Source organism: Brachyistius frenatus, unplaced genomic scaffold (assembly GCF_029030835.1).
Source record: "Brachyistius frenatus isolate BFR_SWC_R1_liver_20210118 unplaced genomic scaffold, ASM2903083v1 Contig_12, whole genome shotgun sequence".
NCBI lineage: Eukaryota > Metazoa > Chordata > Actinopteri > Embiotocidae > Brachyistius > Brachyistius frenatus.
The window spans coordinates 5780868-5804396 of NW_027210611.1; the positions used below are offsets into that span (position 1 = coordinate 5780868).

At 38.7% G+C, this 23529-nt stretch overlaps 1 protein-coding gene across 1 annotated transcript in view; it reads left to right on the plus strand.

Annotated features, from left to right (window-relative positions):
• The window catches only part of LOC138617420 (guanine nucleotide exchange factor VAV3-like), a 47653-nt gene that overhangs the window by 12959 nt on the left and 11165 nt on the right, over positions 1-23529 (plus strand). Inside the window, exons 7-23 of the mRNA XM_069692444.1 lie at positions 411-479; positions 569-672; positions 876-975; positions 1501-1596; positions 4437-4505; positions 5454-5540; positions 6822-6907; positions 7302-7434; positions 10524-10633; positions 12578-12679; positions 13168-13259; positions 13979-14001; positions 16023-16047; positions 18809-18939; positions 22025-22090; positions 22338-22372; positions 22523-22639. Coding sequence (XP_069548545.1) covers positions 411-479; positions 569-672; positions 876-975; positions 1501-1596; positions 4437-4505; positions 5454-5540; positions 6822-6907; positions 7302-7434; positions 10524-10633; positions 12578-12679; positions 13168-13259; positions 13979-14001; positions 16023-16047; positions 18809-18939; positions 22025-22090; positions 22338-22372; positions 22523-22639 — 1445 coding nt within the window. The remainder of the gene's footprint in view (positions 1-410; positions 480-568; positions 673-875; positions 976-1500; positions 1597-4436; positions 4506-5453; positions 5541-6821; positions 6908-7301; positions 7435-10523; positions 10634-12577; positions 12680-13167; positions 13260-13978; positions 14002-16022; positions 16048-18808; positions 18940-22024; positions 22091-22337; positions 22373-22522; positions 22640-23529) is intronic.

Below are 23529 nucleotides of genomic sequence, written 5' to 3' on the forward strand. Positions count from 1 at the left end.
CTGAATCTCTTTTACTAGAGTCTTTTGCACTGAGATCACATGTTGTTCATGACAAATGATGGGATATCGTCAGATACACATTAACACTTCATCTGTATCGGCAGTAGGTGATCCGTTGCTATCATTTAAAAACATGTTACAGCACGGCACTTGGCACGCTGAGCACAACATTGGTGTATTATAGGGGGATTTGAGGGAAATTCCAAGTTATCAATTCTCTAATCTTCCTTGCTATCAACTCGTTATCAGACATCTAATGTGACGTCTGAACGGTTTCAATATGAGTGCCATTGGTTATTAAAAAGGACCTCTCATTGTTTCCAGCTGAACAATAATTAAGTAATTAAAAAAGAAAAATCTAAAAGGACCTGAAAAGTTTCATTTAGGTTTTCAATTGTTTCTTTCTCCAGTATTTCCTGCATCCACTGAAGAAATTCTTCTCCGCAACTGAAATTGACAAAGTTTTTGTCAACATTCCTGTAAGTCCCACCAGTTTCCCTTCTCGCCACCTCACATGAAAATAACATCCTCCTGTTCTGATGGCTGATGGCTTCCTTCTCTGACGCAGGACCTGGTTAAAGTTCACAAGAGCCTGATGGTTGACGTTCAGGACTCCATCCTCAACGAAAATGCCTTAAATCTCTACCAGATCTTCATCAGCTACAAAGAGAGGTATCAGAGGGGTGATTGACACATTGCAAGCAAAGTTTTGGTGCTGTTTTATTGAATTTTAACTTTCTATTGTGTGGATCTTTACTGTTTATAGTAACAAAATCGTGTACCACCATTAGTTTGCCACCATCAGCTCTGTCAGTGTCTGACCCTCTACACACACTGTGAATAACCCGTCGTCATGGTCCAACTTCCTCTCTTAGACTGCTCATTTATGGAATATACTGCAGTCAGGTGGAGATCGCCATCGCCGTATTAGACCTCATCTGCAAAGAGAAAGAGGATGTTCGTCTGAAGCTTGAGGTGAGAAGTCAGAAAAAGACCAAAGCCCCCCATATATAGACAAAGTTTTCCAGTGACCCCTAGTGTATACTTTGTGCACTAGATGTATGTCAGGATGTCTTGAATTGAGTTATGTATTTCCTTGTGTTCAGCTTTAACAAAAATGACAGTAAACAAGAATAAATGAATTAAAATAGTTGCTTTTATGTGATAAACTTTACATAAAGTAAGGAAAAATAAAAGTAAATGTCGGTTAAATTATGTAGGTTAAAAAGGTATATTTATATACTTTTTTATAAGCTTTGAGCTCCATGGTTGATCTTTAAAACTGTTTAGGGCACACTTGGTTTCACAATTTTACAACTCTGACAAACAATGATAATCTGATTTATGACAAAGTTGAGCCCTAAAACAGTCAAAAACAAATGTGTATAAGCTATGGAAAACACAAAACTGAGCAGTGTCAAAGGAAATGTCACCTAATAAGTGTAACGATGCACTGTATCTGATGCTGTTCTAAATACGTCTATTGTACTTTTGCTCCAGGAGTGCTCCAAAAGGGCCAACAACGGGAAGTTTACACTGAGGGACCTGCTGGTTGTCCCGATGCAGAGAGTCCTGAAGTATCATCTCCTTCTGCAGGTAGAGAGGTTTAACTCTCTGATTTAAAGCAGGAGAGTTAAACTACAACTCATAGGAAACTGAGATGCTTTTTCAGTTTAATGAGTCGTCAGCATTATCATTGAAATCACCTGACTCTCTTGACTCTGATTTAGATGTATTATGTGGATTTACTATCTCTCAGTACTTGTTTTCAGTAATACACCTTTATTTTGTACTATATCTGCATTTACAGTAAGCAGCTGCGCTGGGTCATAGAGGTTTATGTGTAGAGCTGCAAAGATTAGTCGATGAATCTATCATCAGAGAAATAATTTTGAATTTTCAGTTATTTTCTAAGCAAAAATGGCAAGAAAAACATCCCAAAAACCCACTAGTTTTAGCCTCAAATGTGATTTATTTTGTTACTCCTCTATGATGATAAATTCAAAGTTTTTGAACTGACAGTTGGAAAAAAAAAGACATCTGAAGTCATCATTGTGGACTCTGGGAAACTGGGAAGGCATTTCTGACTATTTGCTGATAATCTAATGATGAAAAGATTAAGTTAAAGATTAAGAAAATAATTGTTTGTTGCAGCTCTGCTTCTGTTTTCACCTGTACAGTAGGAAGGAAGGAATATTCATAATATACAGATGTTAAATGTACCCATCTCTATAACTATCATTATTATTATTTTATTTTGTTTTAATTAAGTGCAGATTTTAATCACTTTGGACTGAAACTGAGAAATTTCAGCAACTTTATTTCACCCTTTTCTTTCGGTTTAAAAATCACCACTTGAGGGCGACATCCTCCAGATATTTGCTTAATCTCGTCCTCCCTTCACAGTTTCCCAGTAAATCCAGACTGTAAAAAACACTGCCGACACGTTTGACAGGTCATTTAGGTTTTTTGATATCTGACATCCAGAAATACAGTGAATAGTCGCTTTTTATTTCAAAACATTTCCAGAATTTCCCTAAATAAGGATTTTTAAGTGAAAGATCACTGAATATTTGTCACTTGGTTAGAAAGGATGCCATTTAAAATCATCCTCTGATTTTAAACTGGAGATTGGAGTTCGTAAATTTAGACATGCATCTGACTGCAGATCAGTTCTGTGTAAACTGATCACTCACACTGACTTCCTGTAGAAACCAGACATGCAGCCTTTTTAAAAAATCCCGCTAATTTCATCGCCCATTGATGAACTGTCTGACACCGTCTCCCCTGGTTAGTATGAATCAGAGGTCAGACTATAGCTGGCAGTGCAGATGGGGGCCGCGCCTAGAGAGCTGTTGAAGATTGTTGTTGAGGGTAAAGGCCTTCATGGTAAATGGCGTTGATCGCTGGAGTTCTCAACTTCCCCCCCGGGGAGAAACTGTGTGCCCAAGGCCAAAAGGAAAGAAAGGGAAGTGGGGCGGCTGAAATGAAGTGATAGAGGAATACGGCTCCGTGGGGAAGGAGCATTATAGCCTCCATGACACAGACACTTCGAAGGGTAGTTAATCTCTTTATTTTATAATGTTATTAGAGAGGTAATCACACCGTAAGTGATTCCACCCTCCTTTAGTATTAAACACAAATAGTATACATATTGCTATGATTATGATTACATCTTGATGGTGTCATTTTTGTACTATACATACACAGCAAATAAAGTATTGGCAGAATGTGTTATTAACAAGCAGCATCTGTCAGCCAGAACAAAAGATGAAGCACAGCAATCGGAAATTTAAGTTTTACGTTACAATATGTAATGATATTTGCTGTGGAAACATTTCAGTGTGGACTAGTATGAGGTCATTTGTTTCATGTCTTCTTTATTGTTTAAAAACTAGAGTTTTGATGGTAATTCAATTAAAGTCTTCCATAGGAGATTCTGGGCCGGTTTCATCCAGAGATCGTTTCCTCTGTGCAGTTTGCATTACCGTCAATAAACTTCCATGTGTTGATTAAAGTTGTAGACGTGCATGTGGGTGTTGGCAAGACGGTGTGAACAGAATATTATTTCTGTCTCTATAATGATATTTGCAGTATTTGTAGAATCTCACCTGTACAGCTTTTTAATTTTTTTTTTATTCATACATGTTTTGTTGATTGGGCTGGATTCCTAGTTATTTAGGTATTTGGTTTATTAAATATGAATGCTTGTATTATTAACTGGAACACAAGCCTCGCCTTAAACTTTTTCTGCCCTCAAATGGAATAAAAATGACATTGTCGTACTTAGTGGTAGAAGAAGTATTCAGATCTTTTACTGGAGTAGATGTTGCAATATTACAAGTCAGAGTATGGCATCAAAGACATTACTCAAGTATAAGTATGCAATGCATTTTAGGTATTCATAATGTAGAAAATGAACTTCATTAATTGTTCCAAAATTGTATTTAAGTTAAAGCACTTTGTTAAAGTCCATCACTGCTCGTTGCTATGTAGCTTCATTATATTGTGTATAGGTCTGCAACTAAAGATTATTTTCTCAATCAATTCATCTGTTGATTTGTTTTTGAAAATAGTCAGTGATTAGGTTTCTGTTGATGGACTAATCTATTCATTGACTAATCATTGCAGCTCTAATTGTACATGAAACAAATAAGAAGAGAAAATGATTTCTTTTTGTATCTGTTCATTTAGCTGTATTTTCAGTGTATTATAATATAATTTGTACGGTATTATCTGAAGCTATTCCTTTTACTGCTCACATCAGCGGAAACTAAAAGAAAATCTAAAGGGCTTTTGTCCGAAAAGGACAGAAGCTGCCTTTTCAGACTAATTTGATCAAATCAATAATCCAACCATTGATCCTCCATGTGCAGTTGTATCGATTTGTGTTAGAGGATGTGGTCTGCCATTTATTTTGTGTCCTTCTCCAACAGGAGCTGGTCAAACACACTCACGATGCTGCTGACAAGAGCAACTTGAAGATCGCTCTCGATGCCATGAAAGTAAGTGCAGTGCTTTACGGTAAATGGTGTGTAAATCATTGTGATTTTAGATTGTTTCCAAAAGCAGTCTGATTTAGCAGATAATTTGAAATGGTCTCTGCCACTCAACCGTGGCGTTTTTATTTGATGAAAAGAAAAAAACATACAAAGTCATATATCATTCATGCTTCAAATGAAGGTGAATTGATAAAGCTTTGCATTTAACACTACGTTAGTTAAAGCTGAGTGCCCTCCTCACTAACCCTGAAGGTATCCTGAGCAGCTAGCCTGAGCACCTCGCATCCAAAAGGCAGGAAGTACATCATTTAAGACAACTCGAAGGCTTGATTTATACTTTAGGATTTCAGTTTGTTTATTAATATCTATGTGCCGATAATGCGGCGCTCACAAAAAAAAGCACAAAAAACAGCATAAATGCACACGTATAAAATGAAAGGAATAGTGTGGGGGTATATGTAACATTGTGGGGCTCATTTGTTTTGAAGACAACAGAAAATATATACCACTCATAATTGTTTGTTAAAAATGAAACAATATTGCGCCATAAATTAGCATAGCTTTAGCATAATGAGGGGGAAACGGCTTTCTCAGTTATGTCCAAAGGTAAGAAAATCTTTATTACATCTCGATTTAACTGGTACTAAGACTGAATTTTATGGAGATATGATGTGCTCGATTATCCTGCATAAAACCAACTAGACTTCTAGTCATATTTACACTACAATAGAAATCCTCTCATCCTAAACCTCATCATGAGACCAAATACGCGTTTTGAAAAGGCGTGTTTTCCAAAACGTACAAACTATTCCTTTAAATGTACACTACTAAATATCATCCTTACAGACTGATTTTTTATTTATTTGTTTGACATATTTCACTTCCTTTAAACCAAACTAACCCAACACAAATATGTGTGTTTGTGTGTCTGTGTGGGTTCGTGTTGCCCAGGACCTGGCTCAGTACGTCAACGAGGTGAAGAGAGATAATGAGACTCTGAGGGAGATTGACCAGTACCAGAGGTCCATCGAAAACCTGGTAAACCAAAAACTTTTTCCTACAACTACCAGCTGCTGTTAGTGTGCACTTTGTGAAAGTGCAAAACATCAGGAAGACGTGTTGTTTCCTTTTCGCTGATGGTAAGCTTTTGCAGGTACTGTATTTTCATTTGGTAAAATCTGAGGAAATCAGACAGAAACAGAGGAAACAACTCAAACACCTACATGAACTCACAAGACACCAATATACTGCATACTTGTAATACAGGTATAAGTAAACATACTTCTCTCATTTTTTTTTTAAACTAATCAGTGATAGAGTTACTCTTATTATAACTTAATTGTTTCAGTCCTTTTTCTTTTTTTTTTTTAAACAAAAGTGCTAAATGTGAAGAATTGTTACTTATCTTAGTCATAATTGATGAAAAACTGTTGTCCTTTAGGTTTTAGACTTTCGGTTTGACAAAACACATTCAACTGGGATTATTAATACATTATTCTGGGACATTTTATCTTTTTAAATCAATAATTTAGAAAATAATCAGCAAATATTTCGATAATGAAAATGAAAATGACTAGTAAAACCAGTTAAAAATGTTGTTTACAGTAGCTGCAAGTCATTATTGGCTTTTATTAAGATATGAATACAATAATAACATAAAATAGGTTGATATTTATATCTGTATAGTACACAGAACACTACAAGAATGTTACATGTAATTTATAAGGCAGGAGATGTCATCACAAGTGTGCAAACAAGATGAGGTAAAGTGGTCAAGGAAAAAAAACAACATCTGAATGAAAGACCACGAGAGCTTCTCAGACTAGAAACACCTTTTTCTTGATTGAACACGATTGGTGACTTAAATGAATGTCATTGGTGATTACAGGAGTCAACTGACATCAGCTGACAATGTTTTACTGGCAGTTTGGAGGTGAGACCGAACCAGGAATATTTTCTGATGGGTCAGTCGGCGGAACTGCCGGTTTTTGGTTTGGGTTACATTTCAGGAGGCTGAAAGATCTCCAAAGAGACTATAGCCAGCATTCCCAAAAGTGCAGTGACAAATGCACCACAGCTTTCCAGACGCTAGTCCCAGAAATTATTGATAAATAAAACATCTTCTTTTATCTTAATCTTCTTTTCAACTATTTAAATGGGAGGAGTTTTGATAGATCTCAGTTCTCCATGAAAAGGTTGACATGATCAGATATGACAACAATTTTCAAGGCTTGAGACGGATGAGACATTGACATTGTAAAAGAAGTTTGCTTTAAAAAAAAAAAAACATCCTGAGTGTTCCTCATATTTTACTTGCAGAATCAGCAACTTAACACCTACGGTCGGCCAAAAGGAGACGGAGAGGTGCGCATGGTCTCCAGCATTGACAAGCGGAAACAAGACAGGTTGTACTACTTCAGTTTCATTGTCCTAAAGAGAAATTAGGATTGTCAGAATTAGTGGTGGCCAATAAATATCATGATATTTCAGTGTATTTCCACAATAACTATTCTCTTGACAATGTGACAAAATACTAAAAAAAACATTTTCTTATTAATATCAATAACATACATTTATAACAAAGTGTTATGATACATATCATATTGCCAGATTTCTTTCCAATACACACCGCTAACCATTGTGCTGTGTAACAGTATTCCATTATCACAATATGAATTTTGTTTGATCATATTAAGAATTATATTGAAATTATTCTGAACAATACAATACTCTACTCACAATAAATTTACAGTAGTGTAATAATAAAGTAATATAACACTCTGTCTTCTCATTTCACAGACACATCTTTTTATTTGATGTGGCTGTCATTGTTTGCAAGAGACGAGGAGACAACTATGAGATGAAAGACATACTTGACCTCAACTTCTTCAAGATCACCAACAACCCCATGTCTGACAGAGAGGGTAAAAAGGTCAGTCAGTTGAGAAAACACAATATACTATATTAGTATTTGGTCACTTTGTTTTCTTGCATTGCAAAGTTGATTTGTATTTACCTCCGATTTTGAGGAGGGTCTCTTAATGCATACTGTACATATATACCGGTACACGTTTTCATGTGTTTGGCTGTGATTTTATTGCTAATATAAATACCAAATACTCTTTTCTCATAATCTCTCAGTGGATTTTTCTCCTTCTTAAGGAAACCCCTGATATAAAAACCTGTATGTAGACATTTTGTGACCCCGTACGGTTTCCACAGTATTGCTGTCTTTCGCCTGATAGGAACGTATTGTTGTGGAGAGGACTTGTTGATGTATGCTCGCAGATGGCGTCTTCTCACTCTAGTGCTGATTGCTAATGTGAAACTGACAGCTTGCCAGAATTAGATGGTTCTGTGTTTTACTTTTTTTTTAACTTTTTTTTTTTTTTATCAAAGGGATTATTGTCCTCATTTGTGCACTCATGATATGAGTGCGTGTGTTTGTGTGGGATATGTGCATGACAGTAATTGGTATTTAACATGTATGGTCATTGTCTCAATGTGCTTTGTGGGATTATGCCTGCGTTTGTGTGTTTGTTGTGAATGGATTGTGTTGAGCAAATAATGAGTCAGACAGTATAATTTTACTAAACATGCTCGGAAATGTCTTTATCTTTTTTATTTTTTAGCCGTCTTCCTACATAATGCTCACTCAGTCATACATAACCTTTATTTAAAGATGCACATAAGAACACACAATAATTCATTTGTAGTAAGGCTTTTACACAGGCAGACAAATAGTCACAGACATAGAGATACAGTGTACCTACACCCACAAACACACACCGCAGACGGAGATGCTAATATCAGGTGATGAATGTGTGCAGTCCTCCAAGGCTACTTAAAGCTATATATCATTTCCTGCTAAATGAAACTTCAGAGTTTGAGCATGGTGCCGCTGAGCACCCACACAGCCATCAATGATTTAACACTCAGCGGAGCTCTAAAACACTCAGGACTCTGCAGGGCTGGCCAATCACTGACAGGTAAACCCCACCACTTTCCCCGTTATTAGATATGGCACAACAAGCCGGAGCAGTTTAGAGTGGCAAAAAGCAGAGAGCTTTGGGAATTGATTGAAAAATGACCCTTAATGTACCCATGGGCAAGGCATTTAACCTGAAAGTGCTGCGGGGGAGCTATTTGGAGGCCAGCGATTGAAAACCATTTTCTGAATAGCTGCTAACCTGTATGTGGTGCTGAAGAGAGAACTTTCTAGCAATAGTCATATTTTTATCCTGAATTTTTCAATAATAGATTTAACTCCTATAAGACATGGTCAAGATCTTTGGCAGGTTTTTGGCTTAAACGTAATGTTCCTAAATTTAGGACTTTCTAAAGCTGTCTGGTTTTTCTGCGGCAGATTAGCAGACTCTGATTCAGTGTTGTCACTGCTTAAGGTCTTCAGTCCTCTTTGTGCAGAACTTTGGTTAAACTCCCATAGCTGCTGCTGCTCTCTGTGACGCTGACAAAAATCCAGCAGCCAACACTGTTTGGTTGGTCTGTGAGGCTGGTGGCACCAAGTTTGGCCCCAGGGTACATGGACTAAAACCAGTGAGGATTGATGACAGTATTACATGCACAGCTGTAAGTCAGGAGAGGGCTGTCTGATGCATCCTTTTTGTCCTGTCATTGTTAAACCTGAAAACAGAGGGTGATAGGAATGGTTGCAGCTTCATGGTTGGCTTAATATTATGTGTATTTATACCAGAATTAAACCAGAATCAAACTTTTACAAGTAACTTTTTTTCAATCTTTTCAAAAGAAATTTCAATCAGACTAGCAACAATTAGGGCAGAATGGGGGGGGGGGGGGTTAGAGGAGATAAAAAGAATGAGGGAATTTGATTGTCTTTGTATTTAGCTATGTTTCCTTTCTATTGGATAAATGCAGTAGAGACAGACAGGAAATGATTGAAATGAAAGATTGCAGGAGAATGACGTGGAAAGGGTCCAGTGCGAGTTGAACTAGTGATGCGTTCTAATTACTCTGCAATTAGGTGGACCGAAACACGAGGGAATTTAAAATTGAAAGGAAATAAATAAAACAACGTTCACCATTCTTGCAGGTTGGCCAATGTGTGTTAAAGTAATGAGGCAATAATTTGACATTTTGGGAAATCGGCTCATTCCTTTTCTTAGATGAAGGATTGATTGCATTCGTGTGTGTATAGTATATATGAAGCGATGCAGCTGGTTGGCTAAACACACTGTGGAGAGACAGCCAGACTGGCTTTGTCTTAAAGTAACAAAACCTCCCTAGCGGCAACTTTTAAAGATAATTAACACATTTTATACTTATTTAATCTGAGTCAACGAACAGAGTGTTTATGTAGAGATCAGGTGACTGTCTCCTGGCTGTAGCTTCATATTAAGAAATGTAAGAGTGGTTACGATTTTCTCACCAAGAAAGTGAATAAACATGCCATCCCAAACTATTCATTTAATATTATGTGTCATGGGAACAGAGTAATATTCTCCATCTGACAAATTACCTTTCTGGTTTCCATATTTTGACTGAAATAACATAAACTGCAATATCAGCCTTTCAGGGTATTTACATTTACTCGTAAAACCACAGCATCTTGGGTGTCATTTATTTTCTCTCCAGTTACTTCTGTATTTTCTTTTTATATATATATATATACATATATAAATGGTTGTTTTAACAGTAACACCACAAGGCATTTCAAACTGTACATCTATTCATGTAACTCCCAATGACATCATCACACACTGCATGTTTATACTCTTTAATCTACAAATACACGACAGAAACCTGAACTGTTACTCGAGATTTATGACACAAATGAGAAGAAAAACATGCATTCGTTTAAACTCGGCTTACACTCCCTGTGAGGCAACATTTACACAAACTGAAACGTCTGGGAGATAATTATTACAGTGTAAATGTATCCATGCTCGTCTCTCCACACATAAATATGTAAATGTTCATGCACATGCATCAGAAAAAGATAAACCTGGAGTTTGATTATAGTTTTCTTCCCCAACTCCACAGTGGTGCTACGGGTTCTACGTGACACACCAGCAGGGCCACACGGGCTTTGAACTCTTCTTCAAGACCAGAGAGCTGAAGAAGAAGTGGCTGGATCAGTTCGAAATGGCCATGTAAGTACAAGGAGGCACAAAACGCCAGTCGTGACAGTGTGCGAGCCGTGCGGGAGACCGGCGATCACACTGCGCGCTTGTGTGTGTGGTGTTTATTTTCTCTTTGTTTGCATGCGTGTTATTCCAAGGCCGAGAGAGGTGTTGACTCTTTCATGTGCACTGTTTGATCAGGTCTTAGCTGTAATCAAGCACACACCGCTGACAAAAGTACGATAACACACACGCGCACAAACTGTTCCAAAGAGCTGCAAACATACAAAAAAGTCACTCTCGCCTCGATGGTTCTTCAAATCAACGCTTTATTGAGATATGTCTTTTGTATTATTTTGTAACTGTGGGAGGTTTTTGCAAGCAGATATCCTGTCTGCATCCTTTTATGTTGATTCGGGAGACTACTGTGTTGTTTTGACATTACAATGCGATTGACTGAAGAAATGCTTTTGTGTTTGAGGTACGTTTGTATGGAAACAATGTCCCTGATATGCGTTCTGACTATCTGCTGTGGCCTTGCTGAATACATTTTCTCTTCTGAATTGTTAATAATATTTTTACTGTAACAACAACAACAACAGCAACAACAACAACAAAGAGCGTGGGGCGGTTGCATTAAACAATGTGTGATTTTAGTGCTTCTCTTTCTCTAACATGGACTGAATGTTGAGGTACAGTAGTAACATACGAGTTTCTCACCTGCGCAAAGCTTAATGTGCACTTTCCCAAATTAAAAAAATAACAATAATCACTGTCATCCCATGCTTGAAACCGCTCTGCCACACATAGAGTTTGTCTGAAAACAGCTACGTGTGCATTGGTTAATGACACCAGAAGGAGCCAATTGCTGAAAGTGAAAATTGTACCTACCAAAGAGGATGTGCGCTCCTGATGAAAGACTCACTTATGGGAGCACTCAGTTTAAGTGGCTTCCGGAGAATGTTAAATACAAAAAAAAAGAAGAAGAAGTTTTTGTGTCAGTCGTGTTTGTTCACGTTCCAGGAAGTCTGCCTATTTCTGCCATGCATGTTTCCCTCTCTCATGTTCCAACATCATGCAGATCAAAAAAGGATTTGTCTGGGCTGATTCCAGTCTTCCTCATCTACTCGTACACATGCACTGGGGGTAGAATTGCTTTTTATTTCAGTCATTTGAAGGAATAAACAGCATATTATTTTTGCAATAACAAAGGCCTTCACTCCTTCATTGAGCTGATAAAAGAAATTATGAAAATTGATTTGTATTTTCAGTCAATTGAAAGAAAATTGTTCCCACTACTGAGACACTCAAATTCAGTCATCCCGTTTTTAGCCGTGCCAGCAGCCCGACTCCAGGAATGACAATTATTGATTGATCAGCCCACAACTTTTCTCCAAATATCTAACTATTGGACAGACAGATTACCACAAAATTTGGTTCAGACATTTGTGGTTCCTGTAGGATGAACCATACAGGCTTTGGTGATCCCCTGACTTCTTTTTTTGTTGTTGTTGCACCATGACGTGCTTTTAGGTGAAGATTCAACCAACAATTATTGGTTAGCTCAATTTCAGACTGAGTTTTATTTGCCATTAAATTATGAAGACGCGTTCATGTTTCCTTAGATTGTCTATACTTTGGTGATCCCCTGACTTTTTTTTTTTAAATATATATTTTCACCGTGAGGCCAAGCTATCTTTGCGCACTAAAGTGTAATACCACTCCCATCGGCCTCTGCTGTACTTTGTATTTAGCGCTAAAACATTTAGCAAATGTCAGAACACCAACATGTTAAACCAAGATGGTGGCCATGATACCCGCTAAACGTGCAGCACGGGAGCCTTGTGATTCTGCGCATATCAGCGTGCTGTTGTTAGCATTTAGCCCAAAGCACTGCTGAGCCTAAATACAGCCCTGCAGAGCTGCTGGCTGGTCTTAGCCTTGTTTTCATGTGACTCCTTCTTCCTGTCTTAGATCAAATATTCGACCAGAGAAGGCCAACCACAACTCCCACCAGTTCAAGATGCACACGTTTGAGAGGATCACTTCCTGTAGCTTCTGTCACCTCTTGCTCAGGTAAGATTCGGGCATCATGATAAAGTCCTAGGAGAGTAAAAAAAAAAAAAAAGTTATGTTTAGGACTCTGTAACTGAGTCTGTAACTGCACACATTGTTGGTATGAAAAACCATCATGTGTTATTGCACTGATAGTTTTCTTAGAAAAATACACTTTTAATTGTCCTTTTATATTGAAGGCATGAAAGAACACAATGACATTGTATTATAGTTTTCAGTCACATTTCCTCATTTTCTTTTTATTTAGCTCTTAATCTTATTGAAAATAGCTAACTGGTTACTAAGTGAAATACTATATATTATACTATAATATAAAACATATCTAAGTGTTGAGCCATTTTATGGTTTTTGAAAGCTGAAGGACATTTCCTGGTAATTTGTCTTATCTTGAGAGTGTGACAGGAGACAGAACATTCCAAATGTCAAGGTATTTCTCTTAAGGACGTCGTTGTACATGGAATATATATCCTGTGTTTTACTGTCTCCAGGGGCATCTTTAACCAGGGTTATCTCTGTCTGAAATGTGGCCTGGGGGCTCATAAGGAGTGTCTGGGTCGACTGGGAGTCTGTGGCAGGACAGGTGAGACCTCTCAAACCAGCTGTTTCACAAAAATCCTCAAATGTTTTTGGTGACCTTTCCTTCGGTCTGAATTTCACTTATACACACAAAATATCAAAATCTAAAAGGCAGATTTCCATGAAATTTACTGAGCACATTCATGCCCCTTAGAGGAGGACCTCTTTACATTTTGGTCACTCTGTGAGCTTCCCTCTAGTGCCACACACTTGTGTCAGATAGACAACCTTACACCAGCTGGTATTCTATGAAATTTGTTGTAAATACATGTGATCCTCAAATTAATATCCGTAGATGTTGTCACCCTTTGACTGCCCCATATGTTGCCACCCTCATGTTGAAATTTACTTTATTTCCCCCTGAAAAATAATCACAATTCAGTGTTGGAAAACTGGTATTATACGTGATATGTTTAGACTTTGTACATTTTGAATAGGCAAGCTGTTATATACATATGTAGTAGTTGTTGAATCGTACTCCAGCCTTTAGTCTTTAGCTCCTCTCCGGTGCTGTAGTTCAGGTACACTACTGTCTCCTAAATGCACAGACTCAAGCTTTTGACAAACCCTCCTAGCAGAAGTGCCTTGGTCTTTATGCATTCAGAGGCGTGATGAGGGCCAGCAGAGGTTGACAGTTGAGGTTGTATGTCAGGAAGCCACCACACACTCTCATATTGTATTCTCCTCACTGTCTCACTGTATCTGTTTCTCACCTGACTGCAGATCCTGTCAAGCCGAGGCCCAAGGTAAGACCCGGACCGTTTCTCTTCTCTGACTTAGACACCTAAGATAACATAATTAGTGAGGCATAACATAGCAGATGTACTTCCATACATGTGCAAACGGGGCACACATGCACTCCACCTATGGACAAGGGCATTAACAGATACTGTATTGGTATTTAAATGACTTGGTCATGGAGATGCTGGTATTGTTTTGTTTTTACAAATGTCATTGCATTTTAAACTTTCCTTTGAATGATATTCTCATCATAGAAACACTGGACTCTTGTGGAACATTTAAACTTCAGCTATCAGTGTGTGTAACCTGGAGTGTACCAGGGATAAACAGTTTTTTAATTATAATTTATTACTGAATTTATGAATAAAAGAAATCTTGATGTGATTAATTCAATTTGAGTAATATACACTACACAATATATAATGAAAGAAAATACAGTGGCGCAATGGTTAGCACTGTCGCCTCACAGTAAGAGGGTTCTGGGTCCGAATTCTGGTCTGGAGCCTTTCTGTGTGGAGTTTGCATGTTCTCCCTGTACCTGGGTGGGTTCTCTCCGGGACACTCCGGCTTCCTCCCAGCGTCCAAAAGACATGTGTGTCAGGTTAATTCTGCAAAAATTGCCCTTAGGTGTGAATGGTATTTGTTGTGATACACTGGCAATCTGTCCAAGGCCTTTGCCCAAAGTGAGCTGGGATAGGCTCCACCCCCCCCCCCCCCCCCCGTCCCGCACACACACACACCCATTACCCTGTTAAGGATACACTGGTCTAGATGATGGATGGATGGAACACTCAATAATTGAATCTGAAAACTGATTTTCAAAAGGCTTTTTAAATTGAACTTTTTCATAATGTGCCTTTTGAGCATGCCTATTGTAGTCTCTCTCAATTAATTTGTCCCCCGCTGCAACATTAAGAGTAATTTTTGTAATTGCTTTAATTTGAAGATGGCTCTCCTGATTCAAAGACTCGTACTGAATGTTCCGCCTACAAATTCAATAAAGTCCAAGCCGGAGAAGCAGCAGGAGCTCCTGTTTGGCCAGGCTCCTGTCAACACGTAACAGCTGCCCAATCATAGCTCCCGGTGTTTCTCTGTGGTTTTGGCTTTATCCAAAATTTTGGTGGCACGCTCCTTATGAGTCACAAGTTGAAGCAGAACTAGAATTAAACACAATCAGAGTCCATAATTAATTCTGCGATACACTCCAGGCTTCCTATCTGCAATCCGTTTATGCAGGAAAATCAAATGGACTTTTAAATTCTCTACTCTGAATGACCAAAACAATTCCCAGACATTTGTGTCTTTGCAATCTGTGACTCTACAACACGATTTAAACGCACGGTTGTTGTAGTCAGGAGAAGAATACAAGGATCCAGTATTTACGTTTATCATGTATTCATTCGTTTGACTCTTTTCCCCAAAAAATGTAAAAGCTCTTCCTCACATCTGGCACAAAATAGCAGCACGTGTCTTTGCTAATTTCTGACCTGATGCAGTTCACATTTTCCCATTCAGCACCCTCACTTTTTAAGTCACTTGTGCCCATTTGAGCATCTTAAAATAAGGTGTGGTCAGGCACAATGTTGGTGATTACATAACTGTCCAACAAAAACCTGGTCTGAATTCAATGGGAGGTGACACTCATTTGTGTTACACCCAAAATACACCTATGATTAATTAGCAGACCAAGTAAAACCCCTTTGAACCATGCACCTTACTTTGCACTCAAATTATTCGCTGTTCAGCCAGATCAAGTTGATTTGGACATGCTTTAAAAGCACTTGGCTCATGTGCTTTTGGCTGTGTGCTAAGATCATTAAAATATAGCCCACAGTGTTCAAAAACAAAACTTTTAAGTTTTACTCTTGATTTCTGAAAAATTATTGTATTAAGAGTATGATTCATTCTTCAGGTCAGCCCAAAGCTGCACCGGTAGTACCAACCTCAACCTCCATATTTATCCAACTATTCCTTTCTTCCTTCCCTTTTTCCTCTCTGGCTTCTTACTTTCTCTCTCCATTCACAGGACAACACAACACCACCAGACCCAGGTCAGTATGTCTTGTCCCCTTTTGTAAACCTGCTAAGGGCTTTACATGGTACCTCTTAAGCTTCTTTCATCTTGGTTCTGTAGCAAAACAGAAACATAGACAGGATGAAAAGGAGATGGTTGGTTAGAGGCCAGACTTGGATGAGATGGATGGTGGTTTAAAGCTAACCCTCAGATGTTCGCATACTTTTTGATCACATATTACTCAACTTTTTTTCGGTCTTTTTTTTCGCCACAAAAAACCCCGGCAAGACATGCATCTCTCCTGCTGACACACAGGGTTCAAAGGAGGAAATGAACCGCAACACTTTATTCTTGACAAACATATTTGAGTAAGAATAACCAATGAATAATAGGATGCAGAAGGAATACTTAACCAGAGCACAAAGAAAAAAAGCTCCTTTTCTCGCCGCATGCTGTGATGCCTAAACCCTAGACAGCATTGAGATGAATCGGAGTGCGTGGAATCATTATAAGAACCGTGGCAGGAGGAATACTGGCAGAAAAGCACTTCCAGCAGTCTATATGCCTCGGCCCCAACTGCTGAGCTGTGCCTTTGTGATAAATCAATTTCCATAAGGGGCTTTACGAGAAAGACAGCCGTGCTTATTGTTCTTATTAAAAACATGAATATGAGATATTCCATTCATCTGGGGTCACAGTCAGCTAATAGTTTCCTTGGGCTGGTTTGCAGGGGAGCCGTGGCTGGAGGGGAGATGTGTCTGAGGGGAGCTAGATGTGCGAGTTGGGCGAGAGTAAGTGGCTGTGTCTTTTAAGTTGGCAGGGGTGTTTCGTCTTAGCCTTAGCCGCATGCTCGTGGCTGTATTTGTCTGGCATGCTGCGGAAAGATTGGTGCTGTGCCGTTCAGGAATCAAAGAGATGAATTTCCGGAGATGGTAAATGGCTGCTTTTTTAGAATAGTGCCATTTTAGTTTGTGTAGACCTCAATCAAAAGGACTGTCAGCAAGTCCAAGTTTGTGTTAGAGATCAAATGTGCTGAAACCTTCAGGATAATAAGGCTCTCTGCTTTGTGCATGAGTAGTGTGAAAAATAGAAATAATGACTGAATGGCTGGCTCATTTGAGTCACCAAAAGGCATATTTCCTCTTACATCTGCTGCTATCTGGCCGAGGTGTTTTTTTTTTTCTGCACAGGTTTTGCGATAGTAGCATCTGAGATGTTGACAGTCAGAACAATACAAAGTAGGTGTGCTGGAGAATTTTGTTTGTGGTGCTCAGTTACAGTCATAAATAACATTTGAAGATGCCATACCCAAAGAATTGTAGGGAAAAAGTAACTAAAACTTTACTATCAGGGTTTGGAGGTTTGGCAAATAGAACAAGAAGATGGGGAGTGTTTGGGCCAGACACACAATGTGGTGTAAGACTTCTTAACCAAGACAGATAAAAACCAAACTAAACTAACACACAAAGAAACTGGAAAGCACGGCCTCCAGGCCTCCATGCTCAAATGAAAGAAAAGCACATATGAAAGCAAATCGTCATATCAGAGAGAGCTCCATCTCCCCAAAAAAACCTCCTTTAGTCTTTAACTAGCTACACCTGAAGCTCATTAGCACTTGCTGCACTTTGCACTACTGCGCCTTTAAAATGTGTTTTGCTTTATTTTATATTTTAACTGTATTCTTATTTTATCAACGTGTTGTCTTGTGTCTCATTGTGTGTTTTCTTATGCATTTATTTCTTTTTCAGATTTTTAAATGACATTTGAACATCTTTTTATGTTCCTTTATATCTGCCTGAATGTGAAACACTGCATGGGGTTTTCTAGCTGTAAAGCACTTTCAGCTGCATTTCTTGTATGAAAGGTGCTAGAGGGGGGGGTGTAACATGCTCTCAGCAGTGAAGAACTAAATTTAAACAGCAACTTAACGACAGCCAAACATCCTGTTTTTGCTGTCCTTCAGTGGTTTAACCTCTCACCTTGCAGCAGTGATGTAACAGTGTACTCCAGGGTGTGTCCGTACACAGTGTGACATTACTGTTTCCAGCTCCAACATTCATTTATTCACCAGCAATGAAACGCATGTCCAACTATTCAAGCAGACTAAAAAGACTTTGTCATAGTGTCCATGTCATATTTCACCCTGTGATTTAATGAAAAGTAAAAAAAAAAAAAAATCCCCCTTGGGGATTAGTAAAGTAACTATCTATCTATCTATCTATCTATCTATCTATCTATCTATCTATCTATCTATCTATCTATCTATCTATCTATCTATCTATCTATCTATCTATCTATCTATCTATCTATCTATCTATCTATCTATCTATCTATCTATCTATCTATCTATCTATCTATCTATCTATCTATCTATCTATCTATCTATCTATCTATCCATCCATCCATCCATCCATCCATCCATCCATCCATCCATCCATCCATCCATCCATCCATCCATCCATCCATCCATCCATCCATCCATCCATCCATCCATCCATCCATCCATCCATCCATCCATCCATCTCTACAACTTTAGAAAAGTACTCAAAATATTGAGCTTTTTTCCTTTTAGTCATAGTCCGATTGTACAGTAGTCTGTGATTCACCTTTACCTTATTTTCTTCATTATTTATACATCTTATCAGTAGTGTTCTCCTGTAATAACTGTCTCAGTCATGAATAGTTGCACTATATTTCTCCCAGAAGTGATGATCAGGCTACACGAGGCATAAATGTTTCTTTTTTTGAAATGAATACAATTTTTTAGTATAAATGTGTTCGTGTTCCCGGTCTCCCAGGTTTACCCCGGATGATTGTGATCAGAGACTACAGTGGCATCCCCTGTCCCCAGTGCGGGCCTCCGCTAAGCATTCATGCGGGGGATATCATTGAACTGATGTTTGCCGACCTGCACAGCTCCTGGTGGCAGGTGCGTGTCACTCGGCTCATCCTCGTTTTACCTCTGACTCTATGAAAAAATAACATGTTACGGCTCACTGGGTTGGTGCGGCGCACGCGATATCCCTTCAGTGTTATGGGTTTGAATTTGTTGCAGCGTTATACCTCACATCTATAATCCTGGCTGTCCCACGATGTGGAAAAAAAGCTTTCAAAAAGTATTAATGTGGTGACGTCAACAATTTATCAACCTTTGACCAGCATTTCTTATAAATCTCCTAATGTATTATGGTTGTTTTATCACATACTGTGTCCTGTCAGGTGAGCCACAAATATGACAGCGCGATGAGGTCAGCAACAATAAGAAATATCAGTCGAAGCTCTGTATGAACTCCACTGGACCCCTATTACATTACAGATGGGGTATCTGTCTGTTCTTTCACTCTTTAGATTGAATCAGAGGCTACATCGCATGATCTAACCAATTAGCGGCTTCAGTTGATTAATTGAGTGCCACAGTGGAACAATAAAACAGCAGACGCTTCGGCCTCTGGAGGCTGTTTTAATGGTGGTGCACAACCTCGTGTGCTGGCACATTTAGCAAGCATCTCACGAGGTCAGACAGCGGTTGAGCGTGTTTGACCTTATCTATTTTTGAAAGGATGGCGATTTATCTGGGGTCTTCCGGCAGCCTCCCTCGCTGTTTCTCACTCTGCTTTACGGCGGCATTAAAGCCTCATCCTCCTTCTGGTACTGCTCCAGTTGGACTGCAGTCTTTGCCAGCGGCACGGCTGGAAGTAGGCAGCAAGCCCGATTTCCTGTGCTCCATGTTTCTCTCTGTTGTGACATAGCACAAGGTGGAGGGTGAGGACATGAATGCCAGGAGACTTCTTGTAATCTGGTAGAACCGCAACCAGAATGTCATGCCACAGACCTGATGGCACTGCATTGTTTGCTACCATGGCAACCATGCATGCTGCAAAGGGATAATCAAAGGGATTATGTGATAACACTCAGTGTTCCTGTCCTACGCGTAATGATACAGTTTATTTTATAACCATTTTGTGACACTGCAGAGCAGTGTTTCGATGCACAAATTCCCATATTGTTTATATTATATGTTCTAACAATGCACATACTGTATGACAATGTGTATGCGCTCATGGGTTGACAAAATGCAGGTTTCTGAAGTGACTTATGAAAGCAGAGAGCAGTAGCTGCAGAAGCAGCAAAGCTGAGAAAATAATAATAATAACAGCATATTGAATCTAAAACATAAGAAAAAAAAAAACGAACAAAAATACCAACAATAATTTAGACAAACTTAAATACGTTTGTTTTAAAATGTAGCTTAAAGCACACCACATCACACACAGTAAACTCCGCTGGAGTCAAAAGCTAAGATGGCAGTGAAGCTAGATATTTTTTCGCAGGGCAAGTTAAGCTGTTCTATTTCTCTTATTACTTTACGTGGAATAACAAACTCACTACTAAGAAGTTGGTTCATCTATTGTAATATTTAACATAATAACAGCCCGTTATTGCAATGGAAAAGAAAGTTAACTTTTAGTTTTAGCAGCCAGCTAATTTAGCTACCTCTAGCAGATGGCAGTGCAGTCACATCGCAGGCGCAGAGCTATTCGACAAGTGTTAATGAAAATGTAACACCTGTACATTTACTGGAAGACACTCATTTATTTAAAGAACACCGTATCAATCACCATCCAAGCATTGTTCACATAGCCTCAAAATGTTCATGTTTATTCATGGCTTGGAGTTTGTTACTTCTTACAGTAGAGCAACAATTCTGCAGAAGGTCGGTGATGCCTATCAACATCTGGCAGCAGTAATGAACTGTAAAATGTAGAATTCTATTGTTAAAGAAAAAGACTCCAATGTGACATAAACAAAGTTTCAAAGCATGCGGTAAAAGGTTTGGTTTTCAACAAATTTGTTATCGTGGGTCTTGCGGTTGCACACAATGTGTTTTTGGTGAGAAACACTGAATCTTAAGAAAACCGTGTTTGTTTACAATGAAAACACCACAGGGTACCTTTAATCTTCAGCGTCCCCAGTGGCGCCAGAGGATGGAATTACAGAACACTGAGAATTCATATCCCCTGTTACCCAGAAGGCAATTATCCCCCATCCCACTGGCAGAACAATACAATCAATCACTGTAATTTCATTTGATCCTTTGGCTGCTGCCTGTTTATGCCGACAGAGTAATAAGTTTAATCTTTATCATACGCTTATCAAAGGCATAACAAATAGAGAAGGGCTCTCAAAAAAACCTTTGATGAAATGTTATTACACAGAATGAATCATAGAGATGGGTAAAGATTCGCTTTCCAATCTAGTTACTGCCAGGGCTTGCATGGTCCCAAAAAGCATTTCATACTCTAATAAAGAGGAGTGAGGAGGAAAGCATAAACAGAGAGCTGAATGAAGAGCTCCACATGCCCTCACCACTCCTTGTCTTCTCAGATTGACTCGATGGACTCTGAATTGACCTCGAAACTCATTATCTTGAGCTTAATGCTGATACATATGCGTATTACTGTCTACAAGATAATATACATGATAGAGAATTAAGTCTATGAAATAAACTAAGCTATGTAGGGGCAAATCTTGATAAAAATTATGTAATTTATTTTAAATATGTTTATTTAGCCGGAGGAAGAAAAAAAAGTATCTATTATTTGTTTGTTAAAGGAATTAGTGATTCTCATATTAAGCCTGTGGTTGCTTCAGGCGGGCTAGCTAAAATGTAATTGTTTGTCTTTAGTGCAAACCAGGGAGCTCATGCTGTTTGGATATTCAAAGACCAGAATAAGATCCATTATTTAGTGTTAAACGAGGTTCTTGTTTTGATGCAGTACAAATCTAACTGCCGGCAGAGTTTGAACCATAATTAACTTGGGCTAGAAATTAGATGCACTGCTTGTTGTGTGCTAATTGCTGAGGATTTATTGAAGCGAGTGTGGGAGGGGAAGAGAAAAAGGAAGAGAAGGAGAGAGAGAGAGAGAGAGAGAGAGAGAGAGAGAGAGAGAGAGAGAGAAGTGCAGTTGCTCCCAGACAAATATAATGCGATTAACAAGCGGTTGCCATTGCAGGGCAAAATCCTGGCGACAAGCAAGATTGGCTTCTTTCCAAGTGATGCTGTGAGGCCTTGCCCGTGTGTAAGTGTGCATATTTTTCGTGATCAATAAGACAAATTTAGTGTGATTACAATGCTTTCAGTGGATAATGGCTACTATTGATGTCTTGGCAAAGGAATGTAGTGCTTTCAATTGCTCTTTTTTCACTGTAGAAGACAGATTTTAGTCATTAGATGTGGCTTGAATATCACATTACCACTAATAACCTCCACCCTCTGTATCGACGATATTAAAAACACAAAATAACCCAAATTTTTTTCCATGCCAGCTTCCAAAACCTGTCGATTACTCCGCACACCTCTGGTAAGTGGTGAAAACAAACGACTGGAGATTGCTAACAATAACCACCAGTCATCCTTTCTCCATGTTATTGATTGTATTGACCGTTCTCATCCTCATGTTCAGAATGATTGATCGCAGTGTAAGTGTAGTAGTTGTTCATGGATGGTTCAGGTTTGCAGGGCCTATGGAGCGATACCAGGCCGAGGTGGAGCTCCTGGACCGAGGAAACGGCACCTATCTGGTTCGACACAGGAGTAAAGAGTACAATGAATATGCCATCAGTATAAAGTAAGTGACAATGACGGCTCAGCTTGTCATTTATTTCCAAACCATGTCTCTTACTATTTTCACTCCCAACCATTTACCAAAAGAATAGTGGAATAAACAAGACCCACGCAGGCAGCAGAAGTCTTGTGGGCAAAAAAAAAACAAAAAAACACCTTCTTGTGCGAGGCGAAAGACGAGTGTGGAGAATAATTCAAGCAAACAAAATGCCCACATGCAAATAACAGCTCAGTGCAATAATGGTTTCTGAGAACAAACAGCTCATCAATTGTTGAAGTGGATGGCCTGCAGCAGGAGATCGTGCTGTGCTGCACTCATGTCAATGAAGAACAAGAAGTTATAGGAGCTATATAAAAAAACAAACAGACCGTAACCGAAGGATGAAAAAAGTCGGCCTGGTCTGATGAGTCACAGCTGATACTGATATGCACATGGTAAGGGAGAGAATGTAGTTTAAAGGATTGATTCACAAAAACGTGATTTACAAAAACAAACAAACAAAAATGAAATTCTCTTTTTTTTTTCTAGTTTCTAAAAAAAATGACATTCTGGTGGGCAGAAAACATGTAATTATTAGTTCTGCTGACTCCTTGAAAATCTTATCAAAGAAAATGTCCACTATTTCAGAACACAAACTTCCTACAAATTCAAAATTAGATCCCTCACACAAGAACAACAACAAAGAACAGCCTTTATACCTCATCTACAAACATGAAGTCATAATATTGGGTTTATTAAACAGTGTTGTCGCTTTAGTTGGAATCCAGTGAGCAATAGTTGGACAGAGTCGGGCTACTTTTTCAGTACTCTGAGCATCAAACATTAAATACAGGTAGAACAGATAAATATGCCTTAAACTGGGCAAAGAAAACCAAAACTGTTTGTCTAAATCA